The sequence below is a fragment of the Temnothorax nylanderi genome, unplaced genomic scaffold (assembly GCF_030848795.1).
Source record: "Temnothorax nylanderi isolate EJ_2023f unplaced genomic scaffold, tnyl_v1.0 TNYL_tig0169_pilon, whole genome shotgun sequence".
Classification (NCBI taxonomy): domain Eukaryota; kingdom Metazoa; phylum Arthropoda; class Insecta; order Hymenoptera; family Formicidae; genus Temnothorax; species Temnothorax nylanderi.
Genome location: NW_027249231.1, coordinates 9003 through 26844, shown reverse-complemented (window position 1 = coordinate 26844; position 17842 = coordinate 9003). Strand labels below are relative to the sequence as shown.

The following is a 17842-nucleotide window of genomic DNA, read 5'->3' as shown; positions in this document are numbered from 1 at the left end:
ATAAGAATCAAGGGAAAGAGATTTTTGCTTCACTAAATAAATAAAGATGTATGACTATATCGTACGATACAAATAGATTTATTTTAGGGATATAAAATTCTATTTAAAAATACCACGCTCCGCGGACCATAAATTTCAACAACCCCACTCCCGTAGGAATGCGCAAGAAGTCTCTGAAGTATGAGCTTAGTTCCGTCTTGATTTAAGTAACAAATGGTTTTTAATAACCCATCAAAATGCACGTGTGACAACGTAAGCATCCTTTGCACGCAAAAAATAACGATTGATGGTTAAACATTATATTAGACATCGCATTTGATGAATAAATGAAATTATCTGAATACTGCTATAGTGTACTTCCAAATTAAACTTTTATAAAATTACGAAATAATGATCATTTCTAAATCAATTTATAATTTTATAGCATATAAACACAGAACTTTTTAGTATCTTATTATATTTATAAACAAGATTAATCATAATTAGCTTAATAAGTAAATTATTTATAAATTGGGAATTAATGTTTGTCTAAAATTCTAAATTACATAAATATTTATCAGTTACAAAATTTCTTACAAACTCATTACCTCTGAAATATTTCTGCTTTCTTTGGAGAGTTCTGGATCTCTCCTTGCAAGTATAAAACAATCCAAAATTGTATAAAACAAAATTTAAAAAAAAGTAAAAAAAAATTAAAATCATTACATTAAAATTGTTGACACATAATATAATTTGAGCCATTTATATATCGCGTTCTTATACTGTGATATTTTAAATTTATACACAGTTTTCATAATGCTCAACAATCTATTTTCTCGTGTAAAAACTTTACATACATTGAGTATAATATATTTCACTTTCATAAAAGTTTCGTGATTTGACAAATATTCAGATATAACAATTTTTATATCTGTTTATTTTCACATTTTTATATGTATCGGATAGAAATGTCACAGATAAAGTTCAAAGTCTACTCTAGCAGCACTATAAAATTGATTCTGCTGTCCGGTTCTTCTAACCCAGGCACCCTTTTTGAAATATCCCTCTTTTGCCCAGGCATGCATTTGCTGACTAGTATGAGGCCCGTGTACTTCTGCATTTTCATCTTGCGACCATTTCAGATCCCACGTTACGTTTTCCTCCAGAGATGTAGTTTTTTCCGCATTGCTTGCTTCCGCTGTTTTTCCTACGGTATGTATATATGCATAATGTACACGTACCCACAATATATAACAAAAATTTCTATGCAAGAGAAAAAAGTAATAATAGTAACGCATACCACTATCGCCGTCGTCCAATTTCGCCTTTTCCTTTTCATCAAAATCGTCAGCATACATATCTAGCTCTGCTTCTTGTTTCGAAGGGTGTGCATGTTTATCTGCTTGTTCAATCTACGAAATATAATTTCTTATAACAAAGATAATATATACCATGTATATAAATATTATATAGTTTTTTACCTTCTTTTTTATTTGTTCGTAACTTTCTTGATATATGTCCATATTACCAGTGCGTGTTAATAATTCATTTGCCAGTTCTGTTAACTTTGTTATGTTAACAGAATTTGGATCTTCTTCTTCTTCCTGCGTTTTAGATTCCTTTTTCTTTTTCCATCTTTCAGCTGTGGTCAATTTCTTTTTCCCTTTACCTGAATTGGGACAACCGGTATTAACTTCCGATAATTTCAACACATGCTCTATTAGTAATTGTGTTTACCAAGTCTGCATAACGTTTTTGAAACGGTTTCACCGGGTTTAAGATACTCTAAAATTTGTTTATACAACGGAATAGGATCGAACATAATATCTCCTTCATCGTCACTATCGCTGTCTGCCAAACCAGGACTTTCGCTCGACTTGGTACTCTTTTTCACATTAGTAGAACCAGGTTTGATCTATAAAAATAAATAGTAATATTTTTTAAACACTCGGAATTTATTACGTAATAAAAAAAATGGTAAATATTTTGTTTTACAAGTTTGGAGTATAACATAATCCTTGGAAGTACAAAATGTCTACAAAGGGAGAATTTTATATTTTTACATATATGGATCGGTTAATTCTCAGGAGCAAATTTTACGTTATATTCACTTATTTTACTGACCTGGACCCAGTCAATATTGTCCAACCAATTGTCCCTTATCTGCTTCTCTTTTTTCCAAAGGTAATGACCTTCTTTATCAAAGTGACCTTCTTCCAGTTCCTCTTTCATATTAAATGCCGTAAAACCTACGTTTGTTTCTGGTGCCGAGGGTCCATCTTCTGTACCTGCTATACAAATATAATTAAGCTATTAATTATATCAAATACTGTACAAAATAAGAATTTGACAACAATAAAAATGATAACGATAAACATATTGATTTATCTGCATAATGTTACACATCCAAATCTAGATACCTTCAAGTTCATCTTCATTCATAATGTTATAGGTATCCTCATTTACTTCGTCATCATCTTCGTCAGAGTCCAGCGAGTTCTTAAGCGGTTGCTTATTAGATATATCTTCCATTTCATCAAACTTGCGTTTTGACATGGTTTCTGTATATGAGTGAACTTTTTACCAAGGACAAAAATCTGCATTAAAAATATGCGTCATTAGAAGTTTTATTTGCGACATAAATCAAGTAATTGTCACGTATTTTAAGATCTAAGATACAACATATATTCTAGTCATATATTCCAAGATATAACAATTGTCACATACTCTAAGATACAAAGATGTTTTTAAAATATCCATACAATGCTTAAATATTACATACGTTTCCCAGAAGCAGCGAAGCGACGTTTCTCGCTGTACAGAAAATTCCTGTGTACAAATTTCAATAGGTGCCCAAGTTTAAGGGGGTTAGTTTACATCAGTTTACAGGTTATGTCTACTTGCGACGTAAATTCCAAACGTCCGTTATTCCGTCCGTTCCAAGGACTTCGCACACCAGAAAGCTCGTTTATAAACGTTTTATTACTTATTTTAATTATGACGCTTTTGACATTTATGAGTAAGAGTGTATCACTCGGCGCAACAATCGGATTTTCATTTTGCCCATTCCATCCCTACTCCACCCTACTCACGATTGTTTTTTCTCTACGTTCGCCCGCCACTTCACGATTCCCACGTGACCGCGCATGTGCTGAAGGCACATGAGAATTTAAAATTTAAAGCTCACAAGAGGAGTGGAGTAGTCTTTTTTTAATGATAGAAAAAAACATATATTTTCATGTATTTGAACATTTTATTTGTTTACAATGACGATGAATAAACAATTGTTAACATTAACATAATCGGTCGATTGTGTATCAAGTCTGATAATCTATTCTTATTTCACATTACAAACAATGAAACATTGTCAAAATTGTTTAAAAACTTATAATATATTTTATACTATTCGAAGAATTTCATATTGTCGAAAAAAGACAGTACAAAAGTAAATCGGATGTATAATATAATTATCTAAATTGATACGCACGCATAGATTTCATTGTGTCGTTTTATATATGCGTAACCCCCTTTTTATTTTTAATAGTACAAATTACTATCAATAATAGCATTTTTTTTAAATAGTGTACTGTTTTTAGTAATACAAAATAATCGCCAATAGTTCCTCCATACATGTTACATCATTTAGAAAATGCGACTCATTTAATATACCTATCATTCTGTTACAAACTTCTCCCTAATTTGATCGGCTTTTGATGGTAAACTAATCGCTTCACGCTTCCGCTTTTATGATAAAAAGTATATATCTCCAATATATATCGATTCAATAATCTCCCTTGCTGCAAGTAATATCAATATAGTATACAAGACTAATGTTTTATTACTTATACATTTTCTTCGAATATTATTATGTAAATAAATATCTATTTTCGTGTACAACTTTTGGATATTTAGAACACTACACATTGGAATGTAATTTCTTCTATAAACTGTGACTAATACAATAGTCTTTAATCCATATTTGAACTGAATGCGCGTTCAAACGAGAATGTGATATTTGATCTCTTATGTTATTTGATGCTAACAATTTGATTTCTTAATTTTGACTTCGACAAATGTATTACAAAATGTGTACAGCGCATTGGAAATAATTATTGTACATTTGTGATATATTAATCCGATAGAGCCCACACGATTAATCTTGGAAAGAAGTAGGTGTATTATAATCTACATTAATAAAAGCTTGATGAAATATTTTATAATCACTTTCTGTCTTTTGTAATTAAAAAAACAATTGTATTGTGTGTGATTCTTTGATAAAAATAGATAAAATTACGAATTTATGATAAATGTACATATCGAGTGATAAGCGAGCTCTTTTGGATTAATATAAAAAATATGTTTCAGGTACATGCTAGTTATTAGGAAATGTTTTGTTTAACTAATATCACATATAAATATAATAAAAGTAAAGTAAGAGACAATTGAAACATAACACAGTTAAATAATATTTATAAGTAAAACTGTAAATTTAACTTTTTTAATACGACATAATTGTGACATACTACGCGCGTTCTGAAATAGTTTAAAGTAACTAAAACAAGTTCTTAAAATTATTGTAAAAATCTTTTACATATCTATAATTTAAATTTTAATTAATAAATATGTATTAATTATATATTATTAATTAATTTAAATATATATGTACTATTATGTCTCTTACAATACTATACATACATATATTTCAATGGATTATATATGAAATTTGTTAACAGATATCTAGTACATACTCTTGCAAATTACAGAGTAGAAATATACTCTTTATATGAATTATAATAGAAACAATTTGTTGAGTTTGTGAATGAGGATTATTTCCTCTCTTTTTTCATTTGTATTCATTTGTATTACAATAGTTATAGTATTATGGTATATATCATTTTTTAATTATATGGTATATATTCATTTTTTAATTATATTAAATAAAACCGTAAAGCAATATTAAAATGAATATGCATGTTGCAAATTGTATAAAAGAGAATCTCTATTAAAAGTGATATATTTACAAATTAGGAAGTTAATAATGATAAGCAATCATATGTAAATTTTAAATAGCTTTCTAAGCGTTTTTATGAGCTAACATGTAATGTAGAGAAGATATAATGTACAATATATAAATAAAGGTAACCTTTTTCTTATCACAATATTGAGCTATGCATTTCTATAGCTTTTAAATGCATGTATCCTTAGGTAACAAATAACTGGAAGTACTGAAATTCGGTTTTTATGTTTATGCAAGCGTTATTTATAGAACATTGAATTAACTAATGATAATTATCTTTCAATAGTAAACTTATATACATTTTATAATGACAAAGTGAACTGATATGTTATGCCATTTCGCGTCTGATTTTGGCTTTACATAATCAGGATACTAAAGCCTACATTATGTATCCTAAATGCAAATTATCACTTTTTTTATTATAATACAAATACATACTTTTCATATATCTATTTTTATCTTGTTGTGTGTTTTACGAGTGCAATCTTATCCTCACCTATATATGTCTTATTCATATATATATATATATATATATATATATATATATATATATATTGATCATTTCATTGTACCATAAATTGTTATGTTCCCATTTGTGGGAAAATAGCTTTTAATCGCCCATGTTTGTTTTTTCTTGTAATATCTGGTAATAACATGCCTATAATAAAATTAATTAATTTCATTAAATTAATTTATTAAATAGTTCTTATTTTCTATTTTATCTGTTATATCTGACCTTAAGAGTAGTGAACATAATGCCAAGTTCTCCATTTTGTAAGTATGGCTCCATAAAGTCCTCAATAAAATGTATTTCACTTCCTAATTGTAACACACTAGCACGCACTACAACAAAACTAAACACTGGAAATAGTTCGTCCATCGTCCATAAATATGTAGATCCTAGTTGTTTTTGTACTGCCTATTGTTAAACGTAGAAAAATGCATTAATATAAATAATGTATTTAGATGCGCTTATATGAGTAGCAATACAAACATTATTGTCTATTCTTACTTGTGTCATTTGTTCGAATGTATTTCTGACCACTAACAGTTTTTCTAAAGGCGAAAAAGTTGTTTTAAGTTGCTGTAAAGTTTCTATAGCCTCACTGAAATATGATTCGTGCTGGTATGGTAATAAATTGTCTGAAATGCTCATTACATTCGTAGTTTTCCAGAATTTCCTGCAATTTTGTAAGAGAATGCAAAAAATTATAAAAGTTAAATATACAAATATAAATATTACAATATTATAATGAAGAAGTATATCTCTATATATAAAGAGTAATTTTTTTCTATTGCTGTAAATTTACTATTTATATATAAATTTACTACTTACTGATCAATTTCAAGGAAGGCCATCAGAGTTATGTCAGGCTGCTTATTCCATTTCATCAATCTTTCCCAATATGCATCATCCTCCTTTTTATTATGTAAGGCGTATAATACAAAAAGTGCTGAATGTACACGTGGCAGTAATATTGGATGAAGTATCGCGGCAGCGCTTATGACTTGCCTAAAAATAAATATTTCTGAATCAGAATGCGTTACTGATTTGAAAATCTTAGATATAATTTTTATAGATTTCATAATACGTACTCTTCTTCACCATCAGTTTCAAGGACATATTCTTTGCCACAACGTGGTAGAGCTGGGAATAAAAGAAGCACAATCTCATATATTCTTGTTGTAATACTGTGAAGTTCTGACACTGCATGGCTGAGTAATAACGGATGTACTCTTACTCCACCATAAGTAGCTGTATATACTGCAGCTACTTCTGTCAAAAGAGCGCCCAATGGATGATGTGGGCTTTCGAAAGCTTTCACTAAATACTTATGAACTTCATTGTAAGTCTGATTAGTGAGTTTATCTCGTCCAAAACCTGGTATCTTATCCAGCTGATCGATAGTTTCGCTATTTTTTTCTTTTGTATTTGAAGTATTAGCAGACAGCTTTTTTCGTTGCAACGTTTTTTGATGAGATTTTGTTATTATACTAGCAACATTTTGCCATACTTTTTGCGTTTCTACAGATTTTTCATTGTAACTAGAATTTTTGGTGACTGGTTCAGGTACACCAAGTTGTTGATGGCATTGCCTAAATATCGCTTTCCACTTTTGATCTGGAGATACACATAGTTTTCCAAAAGACCTAACAAGAGTAATGAGAATAATGTAAAACTATTGTTATTAGTTAACTAATAGTTAATTTGCTATTTGTTACTTTAATAGAACAATTTTTATACAATATTAACATTTAATATTGTAATGATACAAATGATACTTACGCTGGTTTTGAATTAAGTTGCGCAGTTCCACTAGCTTTATTCATGTGCAATGTAGCAATAACTTTCACACCTTCATTCCATGCACCATTCATGTTGCCTTCTAATCTATCACCACTTCGAAATGTTAATGTACCTTTTCCACAAAATATTCCAGCAGACTTAAATTCACCTTCATAATGGGTGCCGTCCTCAAATACCATTACTCCATGACCCTTTAATGGATAATGTCAAAATCAATAATCTATCTTAAAAAATATTTAATAAAAAAAAATATTTAACTGTATAATCACCGTTAAAACATCTTGCGTAAAAACACCTTCATAATAAATGCCATCAAGTGTCACGATCAAACCATTACCCTGTTTCATGCCATTGCTCCATGACCCAAGATATTTTTCACCTATAACATCATTGAATTATTAATAATATATGTGTAATTTTGACATTAACCAAAAATTATATAAGATTACTGTTATATTTTATTTCTAGAGTTTTTTATTTGTAGTTTACTGTTAACGTAATAAATGTATATATTTACCTGTCATTATATCGTCCATTATTCCGTAACCTTGTTTAACGCCAGCAGCCCATTCTCCAATGTAAACAGATGCAATTGACGCCATAAAGTGGCCTTCTTTTTTGACACCATGGCCATGAGGTAATCCATCTTTAAAGTATCCTTCATAAAAATCTCCATTAATGTACCTAAAAGATATTCTTACATATTAATTTTCTGTAAATAATTTGTAAGTTGAGGATGCTATAGAAACAAGTTTCCATGCAAGTACACACATTGATTGTTTCATGTTCATTATTTTTAATAAATTCTAATAATAACATGAATACATTTTATAGAATATATTTTTATGGAAGAAATAAATCTCACTTCATTGTTCCATATCCATTTTGCTGACCATCTTTCCACTGGCCTTCATATACACCTTGCATTGGAATTTCCATTTTTCCAGTACCATGAATAACACCTTTATGAAATTGGCCTACATATGTACGACCATCTGACCATTCCAATTTCCCAGAACCATGTGGTTTACCGTTCAACCATCGTCCTATAAAGTTGTGACATAACTTAGTGCAAATATTTTTTTATACATAATGCTTCTCAGTAAAATATATTTTAATACAATTCTACAAACCAGTATATTTTGCATCCTTAAAAACATTATGTTTTGTGAAAGTAAATGAGCTTGAGCGTGCTAATGGAGGCACATTTCCGATCACTCTTTGCAAACTGCATTTTATAGTATTTTGCAGGGCATGCAACCACTCATTTCGCTCGGAAGGAGTAGGAGTGTATAATACGAAATTATCCTCTGGTGTAGCAACCGATATAGCATTCTAAAAAATGTTATAAATTTATTTATAGATACATTTATGCTATTATATCAGTTTTCATTATTATAAAATATAATATAATAGATCAAGTTATTAATTTTGCATACCTGCACATTTTCGGAGTCAGGTAGAAGTTCTACCCATAATGTTCGAAGCGGATGGATTGTATGTGTATTGCCAGTAACATGTATGAAAATATCCGTTAGTAAAACAAACCAATGCGATGAAAATCTACCAGAATTAAGTATCGATAGCGGGTGTGCTCTTGATTCTCGAATGAGCCTTCTATTGGGAGATCTCAGTGATTCTCCTAGCTTCCCAGAATTTTCCCAAAATAATTTCGTAGCTTCCGCCTCTTTTTGACGTTTATCTTGTTCATCGTGTACTTGCTCCCATTTTATAAGAGCTTCTTGTAATCGCTCAACACCCATCTTTGTGCCATTACTTTTTATTAAACTATGAATCATATTCTTGTATCTATAATAAAAAAATATATATACATCACCCTATTCAAAGTTAGTGTTATATTATTATGATATAATAAATATAAATATAAAATATATAATAATAAATAATTGTTTGTAAGACTTGCATATAAACCTACCTGTTTAATTTACATAAAGGATGCTGTAATGCCATTGTTATAACAATTTCATTACTATGTTTTTTTACATCACTACTTTTTAAATTATGTACAAATAAATTTGATACTACTTGTGGCACTTCAATGAGTTTTGCAATATGCATAAAACCACCGAGAGATATAACATCGCAAATAGCATTCAAATAGTATTTATATACTGTAGTATATTCCTCTATATTGGCAACAATTGTGACTTCATACGCTTCTCCAATATGATTAAAATAATCCCACAGACTTATGACATTTAAAACGCTAAGGTGCATCAACTCTGCATAACAACGGCATAGTGTTTCATATACATTGGCTTCATGAGTCACACCGCTTTTCTTTTGAAACGGCTTGATGAGATTCTGATAGACAGTCAACATTTCTTCCAGGAAAATCTGATCGTTTATCAAATCTTCTGACACATTTATTGCCGGTTCGTTTATCACAGAACAACAACTGTATTGCCCAGAACTGAAAATCTCTCTTGGACTATTTGATTCATCCTTGCTTTGTATGTCAAGTTGAAACATATCGCCAACTTTGCTGAAATCGTAATGTATTTATAAGTAAATAGAAATAAAATCATTAATCAAGAAAGGCGATTTCTATTTCAATTAGTTACCTCGATTGTCCCATAAAATATAAACCATGATGCATCATTACTAAACTATGGAAATTGCCAGCTGCCATATCGATAGCTCTCTCATTGGAAGATAATTTTGTGGTGAACAACTGAGGAGCGCTTTGATCTACCGTAGTGTGCAAAGCGACCTGCTTAAAATTGTTCCGACCCCACGCAAATACTCTGCCGTCCAGTGTTAAAGCAAGCACGTGGAAGGCACCGCAAGATATCTTTCTGATACCAGTGTGACAAAGCTTCGTTACTTGTACCGGCCTTGGTCGTTTAATAATATCTCCCGTTCCCAATTGCCCGTATTGTATATCACCCCACGTCCAGAGTTCCGTCGCCAATATGTTGCTGCCGGTACGGGATAACGTATTGATCCTTTCATTCAAGCCATGTTGGGATAACTCGTGTTCAGAAGAGCCAGTGCTCGATGACCAAGGAAATTCTTCGCAACGTAAGCTCAGTGCCAAACTGGTTGCAGTAGGTTTTATATAAGTATCTCCATGCTCTTCTAAGTTTTCGTTGCTATCAGCTTTACATTCATTAATATCAGAACTACCGCTCATATGTCTAGATAAAGTTACAACTTTACCTCCTACATTTTTAACTCCTTCGTAAACTAAGTTCGCCATATTCGAGACATTTTGCTTTATCAGTCTTGTTGACCGATCGACACTTTCCATGGGTATGTCTTCCTTGGCGCTTCCATAAGACGAAACCCAAGATAGTTGTCTGGTTAGAAATTGACGAGCAGTTTCCGTGTTTATAAATATAACATTTCTCTTCTCGTCTTTGTCGGAATCTGTTAAATTATTCAGACATTTCTCGCCATTTTCAACGACGTCAGACGGTTGTTCCTTTTTCTCCAGTTCTGGCAGAGGAATGTGCTCTTTACTGGCAGTGGACAGAGCACTGATGGAATTTGTCGAACGATCTTCGCTAAACTGCTGCGCGTGAAGGCCAGTGAGACACGTGTCTGACGAGGTTACACTTCCAGGACTTAACATAACGTTATTAAGACATTGTGGACAGGAATTAACAAAGATCTCCTCCTCTAACTCGTTTTCACTATCCGTTTCATCTTTCATAAGTTTAGTGCTTTTTCTCACAGCGGCCACATTAAAATTAGAACCACAAGCAATCTCAGACACTGTCCTCCCTTCAAAAAATTTAACTTTCTTTGGTTCTGTACTACTTATGTCTATCTGCGGTTGATTGCCGCTAGCCCATAACTGCCCATTGTCCGTAACGAATAATGTTGCTTGATCGCTAACCGCTATAAATTTCACCTTTACTATCTCATTTTCTTCTTTATATCTGCAAATAAAACAGAACGTCTTTTCTATAATCAGATATATTACTGATGCTTATTGATAAACATAACATAATAAAATACTCAAACAGCCTTATTAATTCCATATTCAGCTAAGAATAAGTCTTATATATATATATATATATATATGATAAATAATAGTGGTATATAAAAATATCTTGTATGTTTTATATATTTAATAGAGAAATATATAAAAATAAATTTGACATATACCTATTATAAATAAGACAAAATTAAATAATAAAAAAAGAAAATTTTTTTAAAGAATAAAAATAAAGATAAGACAACAGTCGGAATATAAGAATGGGTTTATACAAATTTTAATTGTGGAATAACATATCTTTCGGCGTACATACCCATGGCTACAATATTTTACTTCCTCCTTGAGAACGATCGAATCTACAACACTCATGTCTTGAGGATTTACTTTCAAAACATGCCCGCTGGTGTTGACGACGAACAGGTGCTCGGAATTGGACGCCAGGTCGACGACGTCGAACTGGGCCCGTTTGAAAAGGAGCGCGGGACATGCGCCCTCGCGGAGCGACACCTCCCCGTGGTAGAGGTTGTTGGTCGTGGTCGCGGCGAAAACGTGATCCCTGACGGTGACGAGCTTGCATATGACGCCGTTCGGCTTGTCGCCGAACGCGTAGGACAATTTGTCGGCGCCCCTCCATAGATACATGTGCTTATCCATCTCACTGTACGTGGCCTGACAGATAAGGTGGCTCGCATAACCTATGCGGGAGTCGCTCTACGAACCTCTGTTTAACTGCCAGCGACTGACGCCACTCTTTCGTCATATCATATTATCTGTAATAACGTTTCCCCCGTTAAACACTTCCGTGAACGTACCGCGGGCGATTTGTAGGGCGGCATGATTGAACGTATGATCTTTTTACTGTGACTAACATCCGGCAGGCAGGGCCAGGCAGGGCAGGTATGGGTTGTGGGTTGGTACTGTACGGTACTGTACCAGTACTGATATCAGCTGTTGGACGTGACAGTACACGGGATGGGAGGAAACTTTCACTGCAGGACTGCATGTCGTTTTTTTTTCGCCCCTTTAAGACCGGTTTATATGAGACTTTGGAATTAACGTGTTTATTGTTTTTTTTTTGTGGATGAATTTTTTGTACTTTCCGTCTTCTCCCTTTTTCTTTCCAGCAGCCAATTATATATCTCTGTTTCATTCGGAATGAAGAAAGTTTATAGGCTGCGTTCGGGGAGCGCGCTATTAGCACTATTGCATCATTCTATGGGTCCGTTCCGTTTCACGCATTGGAGTAAAAAAGAAACTCCGAACTAATGCAGCCAGTTCTGCCAGTTCAGCAATAGAAAACAGGCCCTTGTGTTCATATATAAACTGCTGAACTTCTTGTACCGTTTTATCGTTCTTTTTTTTTTACCTCCAATGTCCAATTTGTGGACGTAATGCACAGATTAATTTTATTGGCACGCTATTATTATGAGCGATGTAACATTTGGTAATTATTCAGTTTACACCCCTCACCTCCGATTTTGATGAACTTAGGCTTAATCGACGCGTTTTTGCTCAAAACGACCGAATCTGGCAGAAAAAAGTGTCGCTCTGCCACGCGAAGCGAGATATTAACAGTTAAAGTTGACAGGAATCAGGTTATGATTCCCGTCATACCGACGAGATGTAGCAACACTGAACATGCCCTGCGGCCACATACGCATGCTCAGTGGCCGCACGCGCATGGTCAGTGGCCGCACGCGCATGCAAAAGTGCGCCAATTTTAAATATGATGACTATTGACTGGTCAATCGTGCGGAATAACCAAGCGTCTTGATTCAAGCAGTTAGGTATCACGCTGGGAGTTTGTTTAGTTTTATTATGCGGGGGAAGGGTTTCTGCCGCAGGCTACTTTTATGTAAAAATCACAACTTCTATAAAGCAGGGCATATACATGTGTGTGTGCCCTGCTTTAACGAAAATCACAACTTCTATAAAGCAGGGCATACACACGTGTGTGTGTGTGTGCCCAGTACATGCGTGGGCGGGGAAATTTTGCTCCCCTGCACCCCCCTTTCCATGCATGTACTTTATAATTTTGCTTTACAACTTAGCATGTACTTTAAGTTGTAAAGCGAGTTCCATGCTTTCAACCACGGGGGGGTGCGGGGGGGGCGAAGGCCCCCCTCGCACCGCCTTGTCTGTGTGTGTGTCCACGCGAAACGAGGTGCCACATGGGTTCATGACGCGCTTTACAACTTAAAGTACATGCTAAGGGCCTTCGGCCCCCCCCGCACCATCCGTGGTTGAAAGTGTGGAACTCGCTTTACAACTTAAAGTACATGCTAAGTTGTAAAACAAAATTATAAAGTACATGCATGGGGAGGGGAGCAAAATTTCCCCGCCCACGCATTCACTGGGCACACACACACACACACACACACACACACACGTGTGTATGCCCTGCTTTATAGAAGTTGTGATTATCGTTAAAGCAGGGCACACACACATGTGTGTATGCCCTGCTTTATAGAAATTGTAATTTTCGTTAAAGCAGGGCACACACACGTGTGTATATGCCCTGCTTTATAGAAGTTGTGATTTTTACATAGAAGTAGCCTGCGGCGGAACCCCTTCCCCCGCATAATAAAACTAAACAAACTCCCAGCGTGATACCTAACTGCTTGAATTAAGACGCTTGATTATTCCGCATGATTGACCAGTCATCATATTTAAAATTGGCGCAGTTTTGCATGCGCGTGCGGCCACTGAGCATGCGTATGTGGCCGCAGGGAATGTTCAGTGTTGCTACATGGCGTCGGTATGACAGGAATCATAACCTGATTCCTGTCAAATTTAACGTTTAATATCTTGCGTCGCGGGGCAGAGCGACACTTTTTTCTGCCAGATTCTTTTGTTTCGTACAAAAACGCGTCGATTAAGCCTAAGTTCATCAAAATCGGAGGTGAGGAGTGTAAACTGAATAATTACCCTGCTAGCCGTAATGTAACATAACATACAGTTGTTTTATCGAGATATACCTTATCAGAAGCTATTTGCTGCATTTTGTCAAGAGCGTCTGTCATTGTAGCGCTAAAGAACAATACTTGTTTCTGCTTGGGTAATGCAGCAAACATTTTCTTAAGTTGTTCATCAAAATGGCCACCGAGCAGTCTATCAGCCTCGTCCAACACTAAAAATTTGATCTTCTGCAGGGAGAACGTATCGCAACTGTCCAAATGATCTGCTAGTCGACCAGGTGTAGCTACAACTATATGTGGCTGTTTCGACAATTCCAATCCTTGTGCCACCATATCCATGCCGCCAACAATCACACATTTTTTCAGGTTGATAGCCTTGCCAATAGCAGCAAACTGATCAGCAATCTAAAATAATTCCATTAAATATAATAAGATTTATTATAATTAACCGCAAGCATGGCTGTTTTGTACAAATATCAGATCGTTCCAAGAGTAATACAATTAATTTAAATAAACATAATAGAACTACTAAAAGTTCTGATAAATTAGATATTTGTTATTTCTTTCTCTCTTCCTTTCCATCTTTCTAGTAAATTTTCTATCCTTTGCTTACGATACCATACATGTACAATGCAGTACACAATCAAAATTATTCTCTATTATTTTTAAGTATGTAAAATTACTACGTTACTTATTAGATGATCTGACAAATCTCACAAATATAAAACAATTTATATTGCAAGTAACGACAATAAGAAAGTAAAATTTATCACCTGAAAAGCTAGTTCCCTCGCTGGCGTTAACACAAGAGCAAATATACCATATGGATCCTCGCATAATTTTTGCAAAACAGGCAGGGCAAATGCTAGAGTTTTGTCACTACCGGTCTTGGCGCAGCCTATGCAATCTTTGCCCGTCAGTATTTGAGGAATGCAATTCTGCTGAATCGGCGTTGGCTTTTTTAAACCTATTAGAGAGGGAAACAAACAAATAGCTGTATAGTTTCGTCAATTTCGCAAAGTTTAACGTCCTGAATATTATTAGAGCAGGGAAGAAAAGAGACAGTCTGTATTTCGAAAAATAATTACCGAAGGTAAAACACGGAATTCTATATTTCTTTTAATTAAATAAATTTAATAAAAAAACACGTTTAACTTCTTGAAAGTATACTCTATTTACTGAACACAAGAATTCAAAATAGAATTTAAAAAATTAAACTCTTTTTTAATTTCTACTCTCTGACTATCTTTACTATTCGATTGAAAAACCGATTGGTTAAACTTTCCGCGAAAGACACAATATGTATAAACCAATTATATTTACCGCATGTTGTTCCGCCGGCGCCTTATGCCTCTTCCAGGCCTCCACCTCCTCTAAGGCTGCTCGGGATGTCCCTCGTGTTCCCTCGATGCGAAGCAACGTTGCTCCTTCCCGCGTGGATATTTTCTGTAACATAAAAATAATCGAATCGATTAAATAATTGTCACGCGCATCGAACATCTTATTCGTTATTCAGATTAATATTATATTTTAAATTACTTCTTCGAAAAAGGTCTCTACATTAGAATCAAAACTTGAATCAAATTTTTCAAAATATTTCTTTTTACTAATTTGAATTCCGAAACACGGTTTAATGTAGCAACTGAATAAGCACAAACGAAAAGAGAGATTCTATAATATCTTTAGAAAAAATAAAAAGTAACATTTACCAGAAGTGTTGGTACGCCGATGCCCGATGCCTATCCTAGGCCTCCTCCTCCTCTCAGGCTGCTCGGAATGTCAGCTACGCAGGATTCCCTCGCTGCTCCGATGTCACCTTCTGCGTCGTTATTTTCTGAAACATTCAAATGAACGATTCGATTAAGTAAAGACAGAAGAGATAGAAAATTTTATGACATAAGTGACATAGTACGTGAAAATGAATTACACTCACCACTTTCTTTTAAGCGCTTCAGGCCACAAAATCCACTTCCATCTCCGGGTCAGCTAGGAGTCTCGAGCCACATTGAGACTCGTGGCAATGCAGTGTGATTTCATTGCCATTAAGCAAGATAAATCAAGAAGCCATTTCAGCTATATTGCATTAATTTTACGACGTTGTTGCAATATAGTCGAAATGTTTCTTGACTTTTCTCGCTTAATGGAAATGTAATTGCTGAAAAGAATTACAAATTATTCCCTTGATGATGTCTTTTGCAGACAAGATTTTTTATACGCTTAACTTTATGAGCGTGATGTCTCGCGGCGCGGAGGAGGGACACGCGACGGACCGTATGAGCGAGCGAGGCGTGTAAATGTCCCGCGGCGCGGCGGAGGGACACGCGACGGACCGTATGAGCGAGCGAGGCGTGTAAATGTCCCGCGGCGCGGCGGAGGGACACGCGACGGACCGTATGAGCGAGCGAGGCGTGTAAATGTCCCGCGGCGCGGCGGAGGGACACGCGACGGACCGTATGAGCGAGCGAGGCGTGCAAATGTCCCGCGGCGCGGCGGAGGGACACGCGACGGACCGTATGAGCGAGCGAGGCGTGGAAATGTCCCGCGGCGCGGCGGAGGGACACGCGACGGACCGTATGAGCGAGCGAGGCGTGGAAATGTCCCGCGGCGCGGCGGAGGGACACGCGACGGACCGTATGAGCGAGCGAGGCGTGGAAATGTCCCGCGGCGCGGCGGAGGGACACGCGACGGACCGTATGAGCGAGCGAGGCGTGGAAATGTCCCGCGGCGCGGCGGAGGGACACGCGACGGACCGTATGAGCGAGCGAGGCGTGGAAATGTCCCGCGGCGCGGCGGAGGGACACGCGACGGACCGTATGAGCGAGCGAGGCGTGCAAATGTCCCGCGGCGCGGCGGAGGGACACGCGACGGACCGTATGAGCGAGCGAGGCGTGGAAATGTCCCGCGGCGCGGCGGAGGGACACGCGACGGACCGTATGAGCGAGCGAGGCGTGGAAATGTCCCGCGGCGCGGCGGAGGGACACGCGACGGACCGTGCGAGCGAGCGAGGCGTGGAAATGTCCCGCGGCGCGGCGGAGGGACACGCGACGGACCGTGCGAGCGAGCGAGGCGTGGAAATGTCCCGCGGCGCGGCGGAGGGACACGCGACGGACCGTGCGAGCGAGCGAGGCGTGGAAATGTCCCGCGGCGCGGCGGAGGGACACGCGACGGACCGTGCGAGCGAGCGAGGCGTGGAAATGTCCCGCGGCGCGGCGGAGGGACACGCGACGGACCGTGCGAGCGAGCGAGGCGTGGAAATGTCCCGCGGCGCGGCGGAGGGACACGCGACGGACCGTGCGAGCGAGCGAGGCGTGGAAATGTCCCGCGGCGCGGCGGAGGGACACGCGACGGACCGTGCGAGCGAGCGAGGCGTGGAAATGTCCCGCGGCGCGGCGGAGGGACACGCGACGGACCGTGCGAGCGAGCGAGGCGTGGAAATGTCCCGCGGCGCGGCGGAGGGACACGCGACGGACCGTGCGAGCGAGCGAGGCGTGGAAATGTCCCGCGGCGCGGCGGAGGGACACGCGACGGACCGTGCGAGCGAGCGAGGCGTGGAAATGTCCCGCGGCGCGGCGGAGGGACACGCGACGGACCGTGCGAGCGAGCGAGGCGTGGAAATGTCCCGCGGCGCGGCGGAGGGACACGCGACGGACCGT

General features: G+C 37.1%; 2 protein-coding genes and 2 long non-coding RNA genes across 7 annotated transcripts; 1 reads left to right on the top strand and 3 right to left on the bottom strand.

Annotated features, from left to right (window-relative positions):
- Positions 1-62: 62 nt before the first annotated feature.
- Positions 63-3102, bottom strand: Holn1 (CD2 antigen cytoplasmic tail-binding protein 2 homolog holn1). 2 transcript variants are annotated; one of them, XM_071715649.1, is made up of 7 exons: positions 2762-3102; positions 2400-2576; positions 2104-2270; positions 1717-1894; positions 1461-1648; positions 1280-1391; positions 63-1186 (listed from the first exon to the last, which is right to left on the bottom strand). In XM_071715649.1, the coding sequence occupies exons 2-7, from the start codon at positions 2533-2535 to the stop codon at positions 951-953; spliced, it is 1017 nt and encodes a 338-aa protein (XP_071571750.1). In that variant the 5' UTR covers positions 2536-2576; positions 2762-3102; the 3' UTR covers positions 63-950. The 2 variants fall into 2 exon arrangements, with proteins under 2 accessions (XP_071571750.1, XP_071571749.1); XM_071715648.1 differs by having other exon boundaries at positions 63-1391.
- A 110-nt stretch (positions 3103-3212) lies between these two features.
- On the bottom strand, positions 3213-14371 carry Als2 (Amyotrophic lateral sclerosis 2). Of its 3 annotated transcripts, none has more exons than XM_071715635.1 (15): positions 14250-14371; positions 11585-12041; positions 9890-11212; positions 9241-9810; positions 8744-9113; positions 8438-8639; positions 8170-8350; positions 7822-7988; positions 7574-7683; positions 7284-7495; positions 6593-7147; positions 6333-6509; positions 6009-6177; positions 5733-5915; positions 3213-5654 (listed from the first exon to the last, which is right to left on the bottom strand). In XM_071715635.1, exons 2-15 carry the CDS (start codon positions 11923-11925, stop codon positions 5607-5609), a joined length of 4608 nt encoding a protein of 1535 aa, XP_071571736.1. In that variant the 5' UTR covers positions 11926-12041; positions 14250-14371; the 3' UTR covers positions 3213-5606. The 3 variants fall into 3 exon arrangements, with proteins under 3 accessions (XP_071571736.1, XP_071571735.1, XP_071571734.1); XM_071715634.1 differs by lacking the exon at positions 14250-14371 and adding an exon at positions 12131-12915; XM_071715633.1 differs by lacking the exon at positions 14250-14371 and adding an exon at positions 12141-12915.
- LOC139777944 (uncharacterized) lies at positions 13666-14737 on the top strand. The gene is made up of 2 exons (XR_011719448.1): positions 13666-14173; positions 14424-14737. It is a non-coding gene; the product is annotated as an uncharacterized lncRNA (long non-coding RNA).
- An 823-nt stretch (positions 14738-15560) lies between these two features.
- On the bottom strand, positions 15561-17088 carry LOC139777943 (uncharacterized). The gene is made up of 3 exons (XR_011719447.1): positions 16123-17088; positions 15899-16023; positions 15561-15635 (listed from the first exon to the last, which is right to left on the bottom strand). It is a non-coding gene; the product is annotated as an uncharacterized lncRNA (long non-coding RNA).
- Between the last annotated feature and the right edge of the window lie 754 nt (positions 17089-17842).

Bases quoted from the DNA above. Each gene is read 5' to 3' on its own strand.
- Als2 (XM_071715635.1), bottom strand. From the start codon at position 11,925: ATGGATAAGCACATGTATCTATGGAGGGGCGCCGACAAATTGTCCTAC. The intron at 9,114-9,240 runs GTAGGTTTATAT...TTTTTATTATAG, and splicing joins CCTTTATGTAAATTAAACAG to ATACAAGAATATGATTCATA. The intron at 7,989-8,169 runs GTGAGATTTATT...AATATCTTTTAG, and splicing joins AATGGATATGGAACAATGAA to GTACATTAATGGAGATTTTT.
- Holn1 (XM_071715648.1), bottom strand. From the start codon at position 2,535: ATGTCAAAACGCAAGTTTGATGAAATGGAAGATATATCTAATAAGCAA. The intron at 1,649-1,716 runs GTAAACACAATT...GTCCCAATTCAG, and splicing joins AAAAACGTTATGCAGACTTG to GTAAAGGGAAAAAGAAATTG. The intron at 1,392-1,460 runs GTAAAAAACTAT...TATATTTCGTAG, and splicing joins ACGAACAAATAAAAAAGAAG to ATTGAACAAGCAGATAAACA.